The following is a 21,293-nucleotide window of genomic DNA, read 5'->3' on the forward strand; positions in this document are numbered from 1 at the left end:
TAATGCTAATTACACACTTATACTATATAAGGGAAATGAAAACGGGGGCCTTTTATACATGAGTTTCTACACCTCTTCTTTCATATCAAAAAAAGATAATATCTTGGAAAAAGCAAAGACGACTTCTTGATATGACTAGGGATGGGGGAATAAAAAGATAACAACCAACCAGAACCTTAACTGATAGCTCAGACCGAGGCCTTTTGGAGGTTTGAAAACATGCATTCATCTAGAGAAAACAAAAGTTCAATTTTTTTGCACTCTGCTGATTTTGTGACCAGACAGACTGTGTGTCATGGCCATGTAGCTCTCTCAGCTGTCTGCTTGAATACAACTCAGGGAATAGTCCTTCAAAAACACATAACTGTCTGTTGAGGTAAAAGATAACCTTCAGGAGATGTAACAGTACTCACTTTTTAACTACTGATCACGGAAAAAGTAAATCTGATATAATCACATGAACTTGGGTGGGTCTTACTAACCTCCAGCCAGGGGTTTGGGTAGGGGGACAATGCAAACTTAAAAAAAAAAAATGAATTCTACTGAACTTGCAGACACACACTGATATATGGGTTTTAGTAACATTCCTAGGGAAAATCTGTGGGAGCTCTTTGCTTAAAGATTGAGAGCACCTCAGTGTTTGGTCTAAGATTCTTGTACATGCAAGAGGCCAAGTGCAAAGGTCATGTCAAGAGCCTGAGTATAAGTCAGGGTCAGTCAGTCCAGGGAAGACTTAATTGGTCTATAACAGGCATGTTGAACGGTTCAGAAGAACATGTAAGAAACATAAACTTAGACCGTACCCTTTGACATTTGATCATTTGAGCTTTGGGGCCGAATTCTTTTGGGGGTATATATCTAATACAGTCCATGGAGCTTAGCCTCCTAACCCTTTATATACATGCTCTGGGTGGGGGGAAGGGGAGAGGAACTGCTCTAATTAAAGCGCCTGGAGCATCACGTGTATCAGCATCCCCGCGCTGAAAAATGGGCGTGGGGGCGCTTTAACTAAAGCTCATTGAATGAGCTTTAGTTAAAGTGCTGATGCCACCATTTTTCAGAGCGGGGACGCTGACACACGTGATGCTGGAGTGCGGTAATGATCACATTCCAGCAGACTTGGTTAATCTGTAACAGTGCGTCGGAGCAGCCTCTTTGCACGTGTAGAGGCGCCCAGGAGTTTATAAACACATGGCCGGATTCTGCCCCCATTTTGCTTATTGAATGCACAACGAAGGTCTGTGTATTGATTGGCTGCACAATCAGGAACCTCGGACAGTAAAGACCAACAATGTAGGCACCTATGACTGACAAGGCACCACCTAGAGTGTCGTCTCTACTAGCAAATTTTCAGAGCTCGTGTCAGCTTAAGAGGAAAGCATCTGTTTAACCTGTCACCCAAAGATATCATGATCTAGTAGCAGCTGTCACAGAGTACTGCATAATCTTTAATTCAAATTATGATGCCAGGGGTGACTCTCATGGAGAATTCTGTCTGTGTCTTTAGCTGGAGCAAATTTTTCATGTCCTTTCAGGACCTGTTTTTTTGCGAATGTACAAAGGGCATGCTTACAATACTAAACAACTGCTCAGCAAATTATATAAGACTGTGCAGGGTCAAAATCTGGCCTACGCAGAAAACATGACTTCAGCACTTATACCCACAAACCAATGGGTGTCGACACAGCAAAAGTAGTGCTTACACACAAATACTTGCCTGAACCAGGCTTAACCAGAGAGCCAGAAGATGCCCTTTGTTCTTACCACTATCTCCAATTCACCAGTTCAAACACAGGAGCACTATGAAGCTCAAATTTGACATCAGGAAGCAGCATCCAGGAAAGCAGCTGCATTGGGTCATCCAATCCCAAAAGATAATGCTTTGCACGGTGAAGTTAAAAAAAAATGGAATCAAAACAAGAGCCTGGGCTTCAGAATATGTCCATCCTGCCAACTTGGATTGATCAAGATAAGGGTTATTATAATTTTTTTGGTTGTTTGAAAGAAATTGAAAGCCTAAAATGGCACTGACGATTTATTAATTTGATATTACATTTGATAAGGGCAACAAAGAGGTCATATAGGGAGCAGATTATGAGAAGAAAAGTATGTGGGTGGGTGTGTCTGAGTGAGAGTGAAATTGTGAATACTCAATTTATCATGAAAAGATACCAACCACCTTGTAAAGGAATATTAAAGCTATATGCAATATTACAGAACCTTGCTATCGAAAATTCTTCATCTAAGTTGGATCATCTAAGTCATATTGATGACTTCCAAAAGAGGGAACAATGCTAGACTGTTAAAATCCTAGCTAGAGAATGTTGCTTCTTTGTTCTAGATGGAAAATGAATCTTTCTAGATCATTTCATTTTTATTTTACAATATTGGAAGAATGTTAATACATTAAAAAACCCTTCACAAATAGGAATTTAATTAAGGAGTGCAATTCCGGTGAAGTGACACTAGCTTTATGTGACAAATTCTATAGTCTCTGGAAACACAACTTTCACTGATTTCAAACAGAGTCAGCCTGGCTAAGGGAAAGTACTTTAGGATCTGGTTGTCTCGCATTTTTGTTGAAGAAATGTTGGGGTGGAATGGATATAGTGAGGATACACCTTGGTGATATACAGTGGGCATGTCTACATGAGAGGCTAACTGCACAGAAGCATAATAATACTGCATGTCACACCATAAACAGTGCTAATACGCTACTGCGCAGTATTATTAGGCTACTGTGCAGTAGTGTGCAGTAATTTGGTACTTGAACTTAATGCACACTAACTATGGTGCATTAATGAATGTGTAGATATGTCCACTGAGATCTAATACTACCAGGTCTCATGCATATAAATCCACCAAAGCCAAGCTGCTCTATATCACACGAGCTCTTGTTGTGAGAAGTATGGAGCTCTAATGCTGGTCCTTCTGTGGCCACTTCTCACTGGTTTTTCAGAGATGTAGCATGAATAGAGCATCAAGAGTCCAAAATCTAGTATCTACCATACAGGTGCACGAGCCACGTCTGGGTTCCTTGTTCGCGATCACAGCAAAGGCACCATGGGTTAGAGAGACCTTATCTAGACTATGCATTGGGCCCTCCCTCTTCCACAGTTACAAAGATGGTTTCAAATTCTTTTTGCAAATGCAGCTTTCCTTCATACTAGGTTGTTTCTAGGTGGCTCAGGATTGTTACCATGGGTAAATGGAGGGCTTAATTAGCCCATGCAGATCCCTTCAAACCTACATACAGATCTCACATAAGTAGTCAGAGGAGAGGAGATTCTTCCTGGTTTTTTATCTATGGGCATTCAGTATCAGTCTTTTATTCTACTGGAACATCATCTGCCAAACTTCAAATGCTTGCTTCCACATTCAATACTTCATACCTCTTTTCTGAATATATCAATATAACTCACTCAGCAACCAGTACTGCTAGGAAGGGAGATTGTCTTTAGAAAGCTATAGTCTCACATATTTTATCATTTTTATATCTTCAAATATGATTGATCAATGTTTTAACTTAATATTTTTAGTATTTTCACTCAACAATAAGATCGGCTACAGCACAATTCCCCAACGGTAGCCACACTGTGGGTGTTAGTTTTATTGCAGCTAAGATTATTGAAGGTTCACTTAGAAAGCAACTTAGATTTTGAAGTGATTATTCAAGCACTAGTAAACTAACTAACTTCCTTAACACTTCCTCAAACAAGAACTTTGTCCAAAATGCTTCAAATAAGCAAACTTCTTTCCTGAGCTTTCCAGAGAGCAAAGAAATAAACAGAAAATCAGATAATGTTACATGCAATGGCTGAACTCACCTGCCTTCTCAGCCTTGTGCTTTGGATGGTCCTGTCCTGGAAGGCATGGGCAGGGCCCCTCACATCGTGCTGAGATAGTTTTGCCAGAAGTACATGCATGGAACTCCAACTTGCACTGTAATTGCAAGAAAGAAAGAACGGGCATTCAGCACTTCCGAGGAAGCATTTAGCCTCTGAAGCCAATAGATAAAGTCCTGCAGTGTGGAGACTTCATTGCTCCTATGAGGGAGTTTTGGTAATTCATTTTACATTTCATGAAAATTACTGCAGAGTCCCTTACTTGTTGTTTAAAATCACTATCCACAAACACTGAGTAACCATCCAGCCTGTAACCCAACCCAGAAATGGAATTACTTTATTAGACAAGCAAGTCTTAATTATCACAAAGTACTTTTCTCTATTCCCCTCAGATCTTCCCTGGAAACTTGCACTGATGGGATTATAGGATGTCTTTGGCTAGGGATAGAAATTACACATAAACTGGCACAAGTGATCAGAAACCAGTTCAGATCTGTAACACAACAGAAGTTCAGTGCACATAAACCACTTTCAAAATGGCCACAACTGGTTTAAGATAAACCTGGGTGATACAGAATCAGACTTACCTGATTTAGGTTCAATTGATTCATTTAACTTCTGTCCCAGATCCCCTCCAGATTCAAGTTAACTCACAGTTTGCCAGCATCCCAGGATGCTTTGCACCTCCCCTGCAAGCACTCCTTTGCGGGTGGGTGGGCTAGTGCCCGTGTTCCCTCTAAGCTGTGTGTCATGCGCGGCCATGCAGGCGCACCTGGCAGCGTGGCATGAGTGCACCTGCACGGCTGGGCAGCTTAAAGGGAATGCTGGGTCGTGCTCCCTGCACCCCGGCCCCCACACTTCTGGCCTGGGCTACTGCAGGCAGGTGACTGCATTTCTGGAATCAAAAGTGAATGTCTGTTCATTTGCTTAGTGGTTCAATCTATGCAGCTTAGATGAACCTGGAAAGACAGAACCGATTCAGCTTTAGGCTTTCTGACTATCTGCGTTTAACCTTTAAGGTCAAAATTCAACTTCTTTAGGGCAAGGAGACTTGTACAAGATTTGGCATTAAGTGGGGGAAGATGGAGAAATTATTGTTCCAAACAATAGACGTACCCTTGCTCTATCATAATAATGAAAAAAGTCAAATTCTTGCTTTTGGGACCCTTAAAAGAATAATAGGGCAGGGGTTGTATTGTACTTTACTCCATGAACATGTATTATATTTTATGAGTGATTTCGTTCTAAGAGAGTGTCTTTACAATTGTCCTCCCTCTGTAGTTTTTTTTTTTTTTGAGGATATGTTGGGCATGACATCAGGAAGAAGTGTCCTGTCACACACAGTAGACCTCACTGGGAGGAGGTATGAGGCCTCAAATATATCAGACAGCACTATTGCTGGGGGGTGGGTGGGGTTGACTGCTTTATTATCATGGTTACAAATAAGCAACTTTGGAAAGCAGAAGTTAACCAGCTTGGAGCATTGTTTCACTCAGAAACCGATATGCTAAACTCAGCCTCTTTTCTCAAGCAATTTTACCGGAATAGGGGCTGTAAGATTTCACGCAGGGGGAGGTTTTGCCTCTGGGTCACCAGTGTCTGCCTCTCCATCTTCCAAGCTGTGCAGGCTGTAAACAGTGTCACAGAGGCAAAACCTCTCCCGTACATTGGGATTTTATTTCAGAACTTGTCTCCTTTTAAAAGAAGACCTATCTGCGGGGACATGCTATGCTTTGAAATGTGTAGGCATATCAAAAGGCTTAAGGATGTGACATTATAAGGCAGTAACACTAACCAGTCAGAATGCAGTGGCCCACTGTAGCTCCTGGAGCTACATCCGTTGAACAAAATGACAGCATATTCCTCTAATATTTTGGTACAATGAAAGCAGAGAGAATGGAACAGGATGTTATTGCAAGATAAATGCCTCCTCCTTTGAAAGTACTGTAATGTCTTGGCTTTGCTTCTGTTTATTTTGGTTAAAAGAGCTCAGCTTTGCCCAGGCTTTAATCTAGCAGCAGGAGACCATTATCTTGCAACTGCATCCTATTCTGTTGACATTATCTCCCCGGCCCATTTTGAACGTCAATGCGCCCTGGTGGTTGTGCGCCCTGTGTGATGTTCTACCCTTCTGATTTAGAAAATGCACGGACACACACAGGCAGGCGGCTTAGCTCAGCTTGCGGTTTCCTCTGCTGGGTTTCCGAATGACTGTGGGAACTGGATGTGCCTATTTTTCATCTTTACGAAAAAGACGCAAACACAATTGCTTTATCTCAGACGTTTCCCCAGAACACACAACAACAACGCTAGCAGCTTAGCGGGAAAAGGGAGAGTCCTTGATTCAATTTCCTTGTCTCCCATCTTCAAGATGCTACTGAGAATACAGTAATAAATCTTTCCTCTGCAGCTGGGCTTGATGATTTAATCCATTACAAAACATCTATTAATTACATATTTTATTACGTATAATAAATGTAAATGATGTGTCTTAGCATTAGCAATTATAATTCAAGTACTTATTTATCCTTAAGATGCTGAGACCCATTTCAAACCCATTATCTCACTTAGTTAAAGAAAGAAAGATAGCTTCATTTAGGGAAACAGGGAAACTTTTGTGGGGTTGTCTTATTCACCGGCAGAAATGGCAACCCAGCATCTTAATGAGCAAACCGGAGGTGGATTAAAATAGGGAAGGTCTATAATAGAAACGTGCACAGTAAGAGTAAGGCAGCTGCGGGTGAAGTCCCCAATCCTGCAAACACTTAAACATGCGAGTAACTTCCTCGCATGATTAGTTGTTCTTGTACAAAGTTACCTACCTGCATGATGGGGTAGGGGAGGGAAGAGGGGAAATGTAGGAATTGCTACATTCTGAATACAGAAGAGAGTCAAGTAGCTGAACTAACCGGGACCAGAACTGGATTGTAAATTCAGCGTTCAGTTAATATAATATAATATAATATAATATAATATAATATAATTCATTTAGATGCATTATGTACACAAGCACAAACACAAACAGTTTGTGTCCTTCTAGTCACCAAGCTACTACCACATATCACACAGGCTGGTGACATGTTCTGCATTTGGGTAATGACGTCTGGATAACTGACTCTTTTCTGCATTAAGCTAGAATGGTACCAGTTACAGCATAGGGATTTGCAATACAGAGCTCTGCCAGTCCTTTTACACATTTTCATCTTTCTCAGGAAAAACATGGAAACATTTTATTTTCCTTGAGTTTGCCTTTTGTCTTACTCAGATCACCACCTTATTTTTCATCTAGAAGCAGCTACCTTTTAATGGTGCTACCTATATCAAAATGGTTGGAGTGCACAGATAAACTGGTTAGACAGAACCCCAGATGGAGGAAAAATACAGTCTACAATTGCCCTACTACCGCGTCTCAAGCACCTACTCTGGACATGTTCAAGAAGCGTTTGGATGATCATCCCGCTGGGGTCATTGGACCCTAGCTGACTTCCTGCCCCTGAGGCTGGACCCGATGGTCTCAAGGTCCCTTCCAGCCCTAGTGTCTATGAAATCCATGAAATCAAATCCAGGAGTACCTCATGGAGATATATCAAACTTCCCCAAACTTGAGAGCCTGCATCATTATTTTACTGCTCCCTGTTGCGATTCTCCTTTGGTACCACATACCGGTTGTACACGATACACTGCATTTCCTTTTAACTTTGTGTATGAAGCTACAGTCGTCTAGAATGATCCCCAAGGCCCGGAGAACTGTTCTTTTACTGCAGATGGGATTGGCTCTGTTATTTCTTGCTAAATGTGTATAGATATCAACAAAGCACACAAGGGGGAAAATGGTAAAACATATTCACGGGAAGTTCATCAATTAATTTATTCAACTCAGAAGTGGGAAATTATTACAGAGAGTATTTTGGCTCAAGTGATCCTGTGAGAATCCACTACCCGACTTGTGTGATGATTCCATTTTTATTGTCAGCAAACTTAAAGCCATGTGTTTTGCATAAGCACTCATATTTTGAGGGGGAAAACAATCAAATGGCTGCATACAATTTATTCTTAGCTATTATATACTTCGCTACATTAGACTAACTTCTTGCTTCTAGGCCTCTTTCTCCTGCCTCCTACCAGAAGAAACCATCCGATATTTTCTTTCAAGCAAACAAAGTGTCCCTGTTTCTCAGCTTTGGGCTCTTGAAGGCCAGATTCTGATCTCTCCGACACCACTGTAACATCACTGTAGAGGTACTCTGATCTCTTTTTACACTGTTGTATCTCTGATTAGCTCATTTGACTGCTGGCATTAATCTTGATTTATTTGAAGTAAAGGGGATCTGAACCAGACTCCTGAAGTCAGAAAGGGAATGGATATATTGCCACCTTGCTGATCCCTTTGAAACTTTACGTTATTTGCCTTGTGAGTTGAAATGTGGGCTCTGAATGAGAGGAGATGAATACCAAGATGCTTTGGGTGAAGGCAGACAGAGCGAATGCAGTAAACAGAGCAAACGACCATGAAGTCACTCCTTTAAAATACTGGTGCTGACTTTGAATGTGATGTTACATTTTATAGGTGCCTATTTACATGTCATTATAAAAAGCTGAGTGCTGAATCCTGCTAGACGAGATGTTTTAAAACTTTGCAGTTTGGCAGAGTTCAAGCTAAGCCCACACCGAGCGTTCGTGTAACACCCTTCACCTTCTTTCTTTCCCGCAGAGAATTATTTCAACGTTGCCTTTGTTTATGGAAAAATCTTTTGTTCACTCCCAATGTGTCTCTTCTAAACTCCAGATATAAATAACAAAAGCTCGTTATTTTGTGCCTTATCTTTTGCTTACTACCTGCCACAGGCAGAAACTAAAACTTTTGAAAATTACAGCATGCATATATATTTTAATCCGAGGTTTCTTTATATCAGTATTTTTTTTTCCTTCTGTATCTGTCTGAGCAGATAATTACAATCCGCTGGAATTCAGACACCCCTTCAAGAAAGGGCTGTTTGTTTCCATGCATTTAAGCAATGTCTACTGTTGCTGCTATAGCTATTTCCATTAGAAACCCCTATCTCCTAATGTCTCTCTTACTGAAGAAAAACAAAAAAGAGTCATTATATGTTATGTTGAGAATACGGTGACTCGGCCCAAATGCCACGTACTTTCTTTTCTTCTTAAACTGGCACGGTAGAAAATGGTTATTTTTTTTTTTTTAATTTGAGAGAAAAATATTATTGGTTGAGATGAGGTCCCCTCTTCTATCTCCATCTGACACAGATATAGGAACAATATGCTTTAGCGGAGAGTCTGCAAGCTTTTAGGATTCATGCCCTGGTTCTGCAAAAAACCAACTGACTGCACACGCATAATAAGTGTTTGCAGACTTCAGTGGAGTTAAAGCTGATTTCTGTACATCAGTTCAAGAAAGAGCATGATGTGGCCCAGATGCCTTCTGCTGACCACTGTTGTAGCACTGTCCTCCCCATCTGCCTGTCTGTCTCCACTTACCATCTCTTTTCTCATACTTAAATAGCAGGAGCTTTGGGGCAAGTTTACCTTTTTCTCTTGCGTTTGTACTTCACTCAGCACCCTGGGATTCTACGGTGTTAATGCAATAGGAAAAGGAACAGGGAGGTTGGTCAAAAAGCCATTTCTTTTTTGTATAAAGATGGCTGCCCCAGACACACGTGATAATTTACCCTGCCAAAATGATCATATAAAGGATTTGTCACAATCAGGTCACCGATTAAGAGCTCCGTTCTCCTAATCAGCGTACACAGGCCCCATTAATATTAATAAGAGTTAAACATGTGTATCAATGGTAGAATAGCCCCCTAATTACCACATGCAATCTATTGGGTAAATATGTATTTAGCCATTTTTTAAATGCGTCTTATTTGTGGTTTTGAAGGAGATGTTACAGCTAGCTGGGTCAGGAATCCTGTTTGTTTTAGGGGCTGTGTATAGATTGACAGGGAGGACCATTATTATGTGCCAAGTCAAGAAACACCCATTCCAAAAAGTCCCTCTTGCTGCATATTTCTGCAACAGACTGGGGATTCATAACCTACTAGAAAGAGAGACCAGGTTTCTAAGAGGCCCTTATTAAAACAGCCTGAACACATAATTTATGCAGCTGAGTATAATGACTCCCAGGTAGTTCAGTTACCAGTAGCAGTGAATCCAGGGCAGAGGGGATGTCAGTGCAGGCTGTACATGTCTGCCAGAGTTTTGGGTTGCTGGCAGGTGCTGAAGTCCCGACCGCTGTATCTTCACTGATATTCTTACCCAGCAGCAATCACACCTTCAGCTGTGGCGCACGCATATGGTAAGAGGCAAAGGCAGATCTGTTTCCATATGTCAGGTCTGTTTCCATATATTTCCCGCAGAAGGACTGTGTATTTATCTTACAAGCTGGTAAGTGGATTGACATAAAGCAATAGGTTTATAGTTAAATGCTATCCTGCTGGTAAGAAATAAGTGAAGGAGAAGAAACTGTAGACTTAAGAAGGCTGAATTTCCCAAGTGGAGTAATTTTTGAAGAAGCAGTAAAGCTACCGCTGGCAGTCATCTTGAACTGTTTCAATGTTCCAGTGGCAGCGCTGGAAACCAAGGAGATAATCATGTACTACTGGAAAACTGCTCAGCTGAACAGAGCAAAATCAGCTCATTTTGGCTCCTCTGGACAGATCATCCAAGTAAAAAATTCTGATTTAATACAAAATAAATTGCCCTGAGAAACAGCCAGACATCAGGTCACTCAATGTGAAAGAGGAGTGTTAAAACATGGAGTTAATTGTATCAGTCTGAAGACAGTGCATGTAAAGGAACAGCCAGGATGCATCAATCTAAAGGAGATTAGAAGACCCAGGGCACTTCTAGATGGGCGTGCACATGTGGTACGTGGTGCTGTTGACCCGTCTGTGGCACCACACACAGCACATGTAGGCATTCCCTATGCTGCTAATTTGCAGCATGGGGGGGGACGACGACTGACACTGGGAGATCCTGGTACCAAAAACCCCGTACTAGAAAAAAGCAGGGCAGTGCACGTGGCAGCAGCATGCGCCACCCGAAATTGGAGCCTGACCGGCTGCCGGTCAGGCTTCCTGCTCCCGGAGGCCCCCAAGAGCCTAGGTAAGGCTGCTGTGGCCAGTCCATGTGCTGGCCCCAGCCTACCCTACCCAACCCCACCTGGGGCAGCTTGCTGCATGCCAGAGCACGTGTGCAAGCATGTTCCCTGGAGACGAGTAGCAGTGACACATATTGTGCCGCTCCTACTTGTCCCTGGGGAAACACATGAGTGCTCATCTGGGTGTGCCCCCAGAGCCCACTGTAAGCCTTATGAATGAAGTGTGAAAATACACACTCGTGCACTACTCCCAAAACAGACCAGTGCTTTAAGTCACAGCACTGCAGCCTGATACATGGTAGATGGACGAAGTGTTTTATTAATAATGGGAAGATCTGTTCTTGACAACATGTAAGCCTTGTCTTCACAGTGACCAGGTCAGAATACACATTCTTCCTGGTGAAGATACATCCTTCTGGTTAAGTTCTGCCCCCCTCGAAATGAATGGGAGTCCTGACAGGTCTAGAATGGTGCACCTAAATGGCAAATACAGTTATTGCTACCATGAGTAGTCCTATTGTTTTCATTCATAGTATGTACTACTCTGCTTGGTAATGCTTTCAAGAAATATTCCATCAGCAGAGCTATTTTAAAACAAACTTATCCTATTCTCCCAATTGCATAATGCTTCTTACATGCACAATGAACCTGCAAGATTAATGCTTCCTGGTTGCAAATGTCTAACAGATTTCTTTCTGCGGGATCCACATAATAACCCCTTCAGCAAGCTGCATATGTGAGTTCTCACCTATTAATACATTTAACTTCCACTCTCCCAAAAGAGAAATTACTTGAACTCACCTCACTATTGCGCTTAGTTTCCTTCCTTTAAATATTTCCTTTCAATTGCTTTTGCTCCTATCAAACCTCTCTCTGTTTTTAACTATTCATAATTAGGAGCTGACAGTTCCCAGCTAATCGTGTTATTCAAAGTTGAAGCAGGCTGCTTACAATTCCTGTCTAAAGTAACACTGTCTTAGCATTAATAAAAGGAAAATCACAGCAACATGCCGGAGTAGAAAACAATTGATGCTGCCTGATAGCCACTGCCATGTAATTGAGATACATTCCCATGCGATTGCCACTTACCAATCAAAATGAGAACAACGATTTGTCATTTTTACTTGTTTCAAATGACTAAAGGCAATCTAATTTCTCTCATGGAGACAAGGCATTGGATAATGTGAAGATAATCAAGGAGTAACGATCTGTGGCTCGGCACACATTCCAAAGCTCCAGCCATCAGTGAAACGACTGCGCCCTATGACATAGGGAAGGCATGGCATGACCTTCAGCTTCCACCCCATCAGCTCCAAGTAACAAGGAGTTATACATACCTGAGAAGGATTTGTATTGAGCTAGCATGAAATCTCTGCTTGCACATTCTCTGCCCATTACATAGGTACTGGCAAACTTGCATCTAATGATCTGTTATTGGAAGGGCATACTGGTACTAGGCCTGTGCAAATAGGGAAGTATTCGATTCGGATTCGGCCGATTCGGAGGACAGTGATTTGATTCAGAGATTCGGATCACTGTCCCGAATTGGTTCAGCTGAATCAGCTTTGGGAGATTTGGTGCTGATTCAGAGAGATTCACTGATTTGGATTAGCTGGGGAGAGGCAGGAACAGCCAGGCGGCTGCAGGTTCTCCTGTGGCTCCTCTGGCTGTACCTGCTTCTCCCTGGGTAGGGGGAGCTGCGGGAGAAACATCCATGGCTGCTCTGCCCAGCCCCAGCCCCATCCCCTGCCCGGCCCCAGCCTGGTCCCTGCACTTAAAAAAAAAAAAGCCCCACACTCACCGGCTGCAGCAGCAGTGATCGGGAACTCTGGGCACTCATGGCAGAGCCCCCCTGCACAGCACAGGGCAGTGGGGGGCAGCAGAGATCGCCTCCCCACTTGGCAGCTGCCCCATGACAGGGTAAAGCGTGCCCCAGCAGGGCAGAGACCCTGCTCCCAGTGCTGCTGCGCCCGCATCCTGCAGCACCCCTCCCCCTCCCCGAGTAATAAGCCCCTCCTGCCCCAGCTGGGTGGCTTGTCCCAGCCCCAGCTCCAAATCTTCCCTCCCCCCTCACCCAACCCCAATAGACTTACCAGCTGGAGGCATCTGTCAGGTGGCTGTCTATGGCTGAATCTACAAAGCGGCTGAATCTTTTCCAAAGCTTTTCCAAACTGATTCAGAGCTTTTAACTGGTCTCCCGATTCGATTTGTATTTGGAGGTTCACCCCAAATCGGGCTGAATATCCTCTGAATTGAATCAGCTACTGAAGCTTCGCACAGCCCTAGCTGGTACCTCTTCAGGATTTTATCAGACCCATCACCATGGCATGTGAGTACCTACAGTACTTCACATACAAATCTCCCCTCCCCATAGTAGCTCAGGAGACCTGTGTAATCCCTGAAGGATTCTTCAGTTAGGAATATTGCTTCTAAAGAGACCTGGAGAAGTTTCATAGGTCTGGATACTTGTACATTGCTGGGATGGATTTGGAGTTGCTTTCATGTGCACAGTATACTTGTCTGATAAAAACTGAGGGTGCACATCCTGCACACCTGGGGTGCTGGGGGGATGTCACAAGTCAATGGTAGATGGAGCACTGACTCTGGGCACAAAAATAAGTTGTGATGTAAACAAGGGTGGGGGCTTACAGCATGTCAGCTGTAAGCTGACCATTGCTTGCCCTTGTTCCACTGAAGGGAAGCTGGCATTTGCCCTGGGGCAGGAAGGTACACAAAGACAGTTACCATGGAGTGCCAGCCTCATTTACCTTGCAAATACTAATGAATCAAACAAAAAGGAGTTTTAGGATTTTAGGATTACTGTTGGTAGGCATTGAGAACCTGGCAGAAGAGCCGTAGTGACCACAAACGGATTCACTTTAAATTAAAGGGAAGGATAAAGAAAAACAGGTCTACATCTAAGGTCTGCTTTTTCCGAAGGCCAGACTTTGAAAAATTAAAGGAACCAATGAATGCAATCAACTGGACTGGAGAGCACAGGGACTCTAGCATTGGAGAAGGCTTGCATTTTCTTTCAATTAAAGATGCAAAGACTGTCTGCAACCAAAGCAAGAGGAAAAAACTTGTAAGGAATAACGCACTGCACCCATCTAACAACTTCAGAAGTGGGGATCAGCAGTCATCAGAAAGTGTATCAAGCATGGAATCAGTAAATTGGTCAGTGAAGGAAGCTGCCTTGGAGGTCAGAAGCATAGGGATCAAGTGAAAATTGCTAAAAGTCAAGTTGAGTTATCCTTGCAATGAGCCTTACAATAAATAGTAAAAGGTGCTTTAGCCATACAAATAAAAGGAGAAGAGGAAAAAAGTAAGGCTGCTGTGCAGTGAGAATGGGGTTGAGATTAAAGATGGCCTACGTAAGGCCCCAAACCTAGATGAATAGCCTCAGTTTTCAATAAAGACAAGGATATTGAATACAGCAACAAAAGCATAATGGAGGGTATCGACATGGAAATGATCACATCCAAGGTGAAAACAGAAATGTGCTCCAGCCATGGGGACTGGATAACCACCATCTCTGGATTTTGAAAGAAGTGGTAGATGAAACTGCAAGGACTTGCAATGAATCTGTCAAATCAGGGGTAGTATCCTATGCCTAGAGAATAGCAAACATAGTGCATATATTTAAGAAAAGTGGGATAAAGTGAAAAGAATCTACATGCAATAGTATTCCAGATTTGGAAATGAATTTTGAACAAAAGAATAATCTAGAACAGTGGTTTTCAACCTTGTTTCATTTGTGGACCCCTTTGGAAATTCCAAATGGAGGTGTGGGCCCCTTTGAATTGTAAGTGTGGGTGTTCACATACTTTTGATTGATCCTAGTGATCTTTCATGGATCTCTTAGACATAGTCTGTGAACCCCCAGTGGTCTGCAGACCACACATTGAAAACCACTGCTCTAGAAGATGGAAGTTAGTGGACAGTGGGACAAAAGTGAGCAATATGAGTTTACCAATGATAGACTGTACAGGACTAAGCTCATCTCTTTCTCTGATCACTGAATTTTTAGGCAGGAAAAATGTGATAGCTATAATCTACCTAGACTTCAATAAAGCACTTAATGAGGTGCCACAAAAGAAATTATTTACTAAGTGGAAGAAAGCATGACTACTAGAACTGTCCAGTGAGTAAAGAACTGGCAAAAGGGAAATGACAACTGGGTTGACAGCAGGGGAATACTGCCCAGGATGGAGGTTGCGTGTGGACATCCTCAAGAATCAGCCTTGTGCCTTATTTAATATTTTCATCAGTGACACTGGCACAAAAATTAATCGAGACTATTTCGTGGGGGAAGAAACCCAAGGATTAGACCCGTTTGCTGTCACAAGTACAAAGACTCCCACCTTTTCAGTCAGGTAATTTGTGCCATAACCATGAACAAGCTGATGGGAGAAGGTCCAGATTGTGGTGTTAAAAATATATGCAGTTAGGATATACTCATAGCTGCACAGAAAAGTTCAGTTAATTTTCCACTTCCTGTGAAGGGCAGTCCTGTGGGCAGCCAGACCGTCACCCAACATTTATGCATCTTCACTGCCGTGTCCAACCCTTTCCTCAATAAGCAAAGCAAACAAGTCAGTCAATGACCTACAAGAAAAGGTTGATCTACAAGTCAGAAGACAGTAGGGCACCCTTGCGGTACGAGAAGGCATTCAAATTTATGAGACTAACCCTGGAAGCTGTACCAGCAGATAGGTTTACATTGCTTGAAATGTCCTGATCCCATGTCACTCTTTGTCAGTTTTTAAACGGAGTTATCTCTCTGCCATACCTGCCAAGCTAGCATGAGATTTGAAGGTTTTTCTCTTTTCACACTTCATCACCAGTAATAAAATGCAGCAGGTCAACTTGGCCCTCAGTAATACCTTGGTGCAATCTCATTCCTCTCAAATTAGGTCTGTGCAAGCCTCCTAGCTTACAGAGGGTTTGCTCAGATGTCACTGAGGGCATCATTTGGCACTCAGAGTCTTTTATTTTACTTGAAAAATAAAGAATACATTTGACTTTCTGAACCCAGGGGAGTTTGCGACGAAAAAGATGCTTTTTTTTTTTTGCTTGTAATTGGAGCAAATATGATGGGGAACTCGTATAACAATGGCACTCAGAGTTCCATATTTCCTGCTCAGTAGTAGCAAAATATAAAAGCGGAGACTGTACTTTTAATCAACTTCTCAGAATTTGTAAAGAATAAAGCAAAGCAAAAACCAAACCTAAATGCATCAATTGTGGGGAAAGACAAACACCCAGAGAAACAAAACAGTTGGCAGTTATTAGTGAAGATGCTTGGCGAATATATTTTGGAACTTAGCAACCAATAAAGACTAAGCTGGCTTCAGCTTTGAAGTTAAAGCTTGTAGCATTGTTTCTGATTTCTAAAAAAAGGACAATAGCAACAACCAAACAAAAACGAAGGGGAAAAAAACCCAACCCTGTTCTGGGCCTGGTTTCAAGGCTCACTGAATGGACTTGCTTGAAAAATGCTCATATAAATAAGTTGTGTTAGTCTGTTTGCTCAAAAATCATGAAACTGCAGCTAATCCTTTTGCAGTGTTATTCTGTTTTGGCCTGTTAATAAATCTGCCTTAAATGAAAGATGAACCCAGGCAGCAAAACATAGTTTCATAGTTTCATAGTTTCTAGGGTCAGAAGGGACCTGGGCAGATCATCTAGTCCGACTCCCTGCCATGGGCAGGAAAGAGTACTGGGGGTCAAACGACCCCAGCAAGATGGTCATCTAACCTCCTCTTAAAAACCCCCAGGGTGGGAGCCTGCACCACCTCATTTGGAAGCTGGTTCCAGCCCCTAACCAGCCCTGACCGTGAAGTAGCGCCTCCTGATGTCCAACTTAAACCTTCCCTCCGCCAGCTTGTGACCGCTATTCCTGGTCACTCCTGGCGGCGCTCGGGGGAACAGGGACTCCCCCAGTGCCTGTTGATCCCCCCTGACTAGTTTATAGCAGCTCCTTTGATGTTTTCAATGGTTCAAATATGCCATTTGCCAGGACAAGCTCCAGTAACATTCAGGCAACCTGAACCCCAGGCACGAGGGAAGGCGTTCCAGACTGCAAGTCTCCTATAAGAGAGCTGCCGAGATGCAGCTGAGTCTTTTCCTTTAATGCAATGAGGGCCTATATCAAATTATCAGCAAGCTGCAGCTGCTTAACTAAATCAGTGCAGTTTCTCAAGTGTTGAAACAAGCTATTTAACTCCTTCTTTCGGGAGTCTGGTCTTCAGAATTTGTACCAGGTAGAGATGACTCAATATGCACGATAGTCGTGATCCCTGCTTAACTGCGTTCTCTGGTGCAATTCAAAAAGAACAAAAACACCGACAAACTGGCTTGAAACCTACCCTTTACATAAGACATCCTCACATTAACGAGGGCAGAACAATTTTAGTCACCGACAAGCCCACGCAAACCTGATGCTATCAAAAGAAACCACAGAATGACACTCATTAAGGAAACCGTTACCACTTCAATAGAACAGGGTGTCTACAGCTCCTGGTGCCTAATCTCTGCCCCTGCATCCCCTTCCATTCAAACTGGCAGTGGCGGCTGTGACTCTAATCAAGTTAGGACAGGAGCATTGTTACCATCCTCATCAAGACCGTGCAAAGTTTCTAAAGAGAACCCTGTGGGCATCCAGGCACGTGCTCCGTGGTGTGTGTGCATGTATGGGGGGGAGCACTTTAATTAGAGTGCTCTAATTAAAGCACCCACAGCAACAAATGCATTGTGTCCCGCGCTTCAGAATGGCAGTGGGGGCACTTTAACTACAGCTCGTTTGACAAGATTTAGTCAAAGCAGCCCCGCCGTCTTTTTGGAACATGGGGACGCTGAATACACATGACGCGGCGGGCTGCTGATGAGCATGCTCCAGCAGACTCGCAGCAGAGTCTAATTAGTACGTGTCAGAGCAGATCTCCATCACGTGTATAGATGCCCTCTATGTACAACCATCATCTGCTGTTGTCTCTATTGTTTTTAAGCACAAGACTGTTTTTCTTTACAGTACAATTTATCATTAGGCAGGGCAGAGCAAGGAGCAGTCAAGCGTTCTCTGTTCAAATATTATTTTCCCTAGGCTGATCACACCCTTGGGAGGGTGCTCTTAAGGAAGGAAAACCGATCTCTTCTGTGGGTTATTCTGTCATCACTATTTAAGCTACCAGTGCCATAACAAGTGGTGGGGGGTGGGAGCAAGTGGGGCGATCACCCCGGGTGCTGAAGCGAAGGCGCTGCCCAGCCAGGGCAGGGTGCAGGATGGAGCCACGAGTAGCTTGTTTGGGAGTTGTGGGGATGGGGGAGGGCAGGTCCCACTGGTCCATGCGCTCCCGGGCAAGCCCCCCGGACCTGTGCACAGGGCAAGGGCGGGTTGCCATTATGGGCTTTGCCCTGGGCACCAAACTTCCTTGCCATGATACTGCCTGCTACTGGACCATCTCATACCATTGGAGCTATGCTGCTGGAAAATTCTGACATGGTTTTGTGGACCCTTCCAGTGCTCGTCTTCAAATGGGAATCCAAGGCAGACCAAGGAAACCAGGAAAAAATTAATTCAGTCTCAAGAGTCCCTAAGTTTGCACTCATTCTCCTCCCCTGGACTCCTGCCACAGGTCCCTGATGTTGCACAGTGGGGGCCACATTTGGGATGTCGTCATGCAGATGTATGATGTCTCCTGTCTTCTCCACAGCCCAGGAAGAAAAGGGTCCCCAGCATGGTGATCATCTGTGCAATCTTCACATTGTGTGTGTGTGACGGGAAATAATTCAGTATGGGACATCCCCTGTGGCTTTCAGCTCAGCTCTTGGTGGTATACAGGTCAGATACTGCCAGCAATATGAATGTAAAAGTGTAAAAGGTGCTGCTAGAAGAAGCACGGGGGCAGAATTTGGTCCTAGTACTGGAACGTTCAAATCCTGACAGGTTTGTGGTGCAAAAGGTATCTAATGGGTACATTTACAAGTCACGCACTGGTTTCAGAGAGATTAGTGGTTCTGCTGGTCTTCAGTATAAGTACAACAAATCTCAGATTATTAGGATATTTCAAAGGGGAACGGACATTTTAAATTCAACCGCTACCACCTCCCCCTCTGCAAGAATGGCATAAATCACAAAGGAGAAAACAGGTTTTCCAGAGACCTGCCAAATTTCATAATCCAAGCAAGCATCTCACACAGTTCTTCCTATACACCGCTTCTGAGCCACAAATCCCCTGTCCCAAGCTTCTCTTGAAGACAGCACTAATTGAGCCCACTACATGAAAGTGATTTGAAGCGATATAAGATATGAATGAAGACAAACTCATTTTTGTCTGTCATTGAAGTCAGGATTAAAACCTGAGGCTCTGGAGATGAAAGGTTAGCATGTTTATGTTTCATGTGCAATGTGATTTACTACTTAATTGCTTTGATCAGCTGAAAAAAAATCACTGAGGAGGGGAAAAAATGTACAGCTTATGTTTAATATTAAAACATTTTAGATTTTTGTAAGCTTGACTATGCAGCGCATATTCTTTTGGAGAGCTATGTAGCCGAAAGGTGAGGAAAATCATATTCTTCTGATGAGAGGGTTTGGAAGAAATCTTTCTTTCACCATTGCATCTTCTTCTGTCTGCCATAGAAAGCAAATGCCTCTAGCACTGGTGTGAGCAAAACTATTGGGCAATCTTTTTTGTGGCTTTGTGGCAGAAACAACATAAAAAATGAGGGTCATGTATTAGCTGGGTTCCTTTTAGATCTTTACTTTCTTAGTGACAGGCTAGTGCATTTCTATGTATATGTGAATGCAAACATGCACTTTAGATGTTTTATCCTTTTCAGAATTACTACTGCCCATCTCTATCACGGGGAAACCTGGCGTAACCAGTGCTCATTCAACAGTGTTCCTCCCATCACTGTCCATGCCCCTTCATGATGGTCACCATAACGTTGCGCTCCACATATCCATCACACTCACAGTTGTCTTTGGTCTGGAAAGCCCTACTGCACTACAAATAATGAACAGAAATAACTAGTAATGAAACTGGAAATCTTCAAGAACAGTTGAAAATGTTATGAGAGTTCCTACAGTAGAACGTGAAGGACGGTGCTCACAAAGTGATGACGCTTTTAAGAAAAATTGAATTATGGCTTATTATTGCTCCTCGCCGTGTCCACCTGGAGTGTTGCACATTACATTCCCACCTTGCATTCTTCTGAATTTTCATGCACCTTTTTGTCAGGGCTGCATGAAACACTTTGGTAGTTCACGGTGCTCCTTGAGGAAGCTGACATGGAAAAGATAAATGCTCATTTTACAATCTCTTGTTTAATGAGCTGAATAGCTGGGAAGAAAAAAAAATCCCCATTTATAACACAGTTTTGTTTTTAACTTGATTACTTCAGTGAACTTGCCAGATTCTCTGAACTGTGCAAGACTTTGTCTGTGAGTCATCGGAGGAAAAGGTCAGGGATCCTTGGGGAATATGTAGGCCCCCAAAAGTCTGAACAGTTGTAGCGGTCTAATACTGTATTCTGCAGCAGGCATGCTTCCTAAAGAAAAGGCTTTTCCAATTCATTTTCAGTGCCCTCCCTCTCACTCAGGGTCCAGGCACTAAATTTCTCAGGAGAGAATATACCCTAAGGGCATTTCTAATGAGAACTTGTTACAATCTTGGTGCAACACAAGGTAAGGCTATAAATGAATACGTGTGTTCAACTAGATTTTGTAAGGCAATTATTGTATGTTCAATAAACAGTAGCTAGCTATCAGAATATTTCCTAATCCTCAATAAAAAAGCATTTTAATTAACTGGTATTAATGTAATATAACTATCCTATTAAATACATCTTTTATATATTCAGGAGGACAACTGTGCAATGATATTTGCATTTATATGGTTCCTTCCATCCACAAAGGAGTCAAAGTCTTTTTACAACTACTGCACCAGTACTGAAATGCAGCCAACTTTGCAGTAGAAAATATCAGACATAACACACCAGTACATGACATACTGGTTATGGCAAGGAAGGGCAGACCATTTACAGTCTAGGGCTAGCTAGGTTAGACTATTTAACATGCACTCTACTATAACCATGCTATAAGGATTAATGTCTCTGTCCTTTGACACAACATTTGATGAAGTGAGCTTCAATTCAAGAAAGCTTGTGCTACACACACACACACACACACACACACACACACACACGGGTTTGTTAGTCTACAAGGTGCAAATCTACCCTGCCTTTTGCAGAATGATCAACCAAAATATCAGAGTGAGACAATTACCACATTTTAAGATTATATACTGAGGCCAGGTATAATC

General features: G+C 42.8%; 1 protein-coding gene across 3 annotated transcripts in view; it reads right to left on the reverse strand.

The window, feature by feature from the left end:
- The window catches only part of SPOCK1 (SPARC (osteonectin), cwcv and kazal like domains proteoglycan 1), a 500,723-nt gene that overhangs the window by 107,336 nt on the left and 372,094 nt on the right, over window positions 1–21,293 (reverse strand). For all 3 annotated transcript variants that reach the window (XM_006017185.3, XM_025196024.1, XM_025196025.1), the window contains one exon: window positions 3,828–3,942. In XM_006017185.3, coding sequence (XP_006017247.2) covers window positions 3,828–3,942 — 115 coding nt within the window. The remainder of the gene's footprint in view (window positions 1–3,827; window positions 3,943–21,293) is intronic.

Source organism: Alligator sinensis, unplaced genomic scaffold, assembly GCF_000455745.1.
Source record: "Alligator sinensis unplaced genomic scaffold, ASM45574v1 scaffold111_1, whole genome shotgun sequence".
NCBI lineage: Eukaryota > Metazoa > Chordata > Crocodylia > Alligatoridae > Alligator > Alligator sinensis.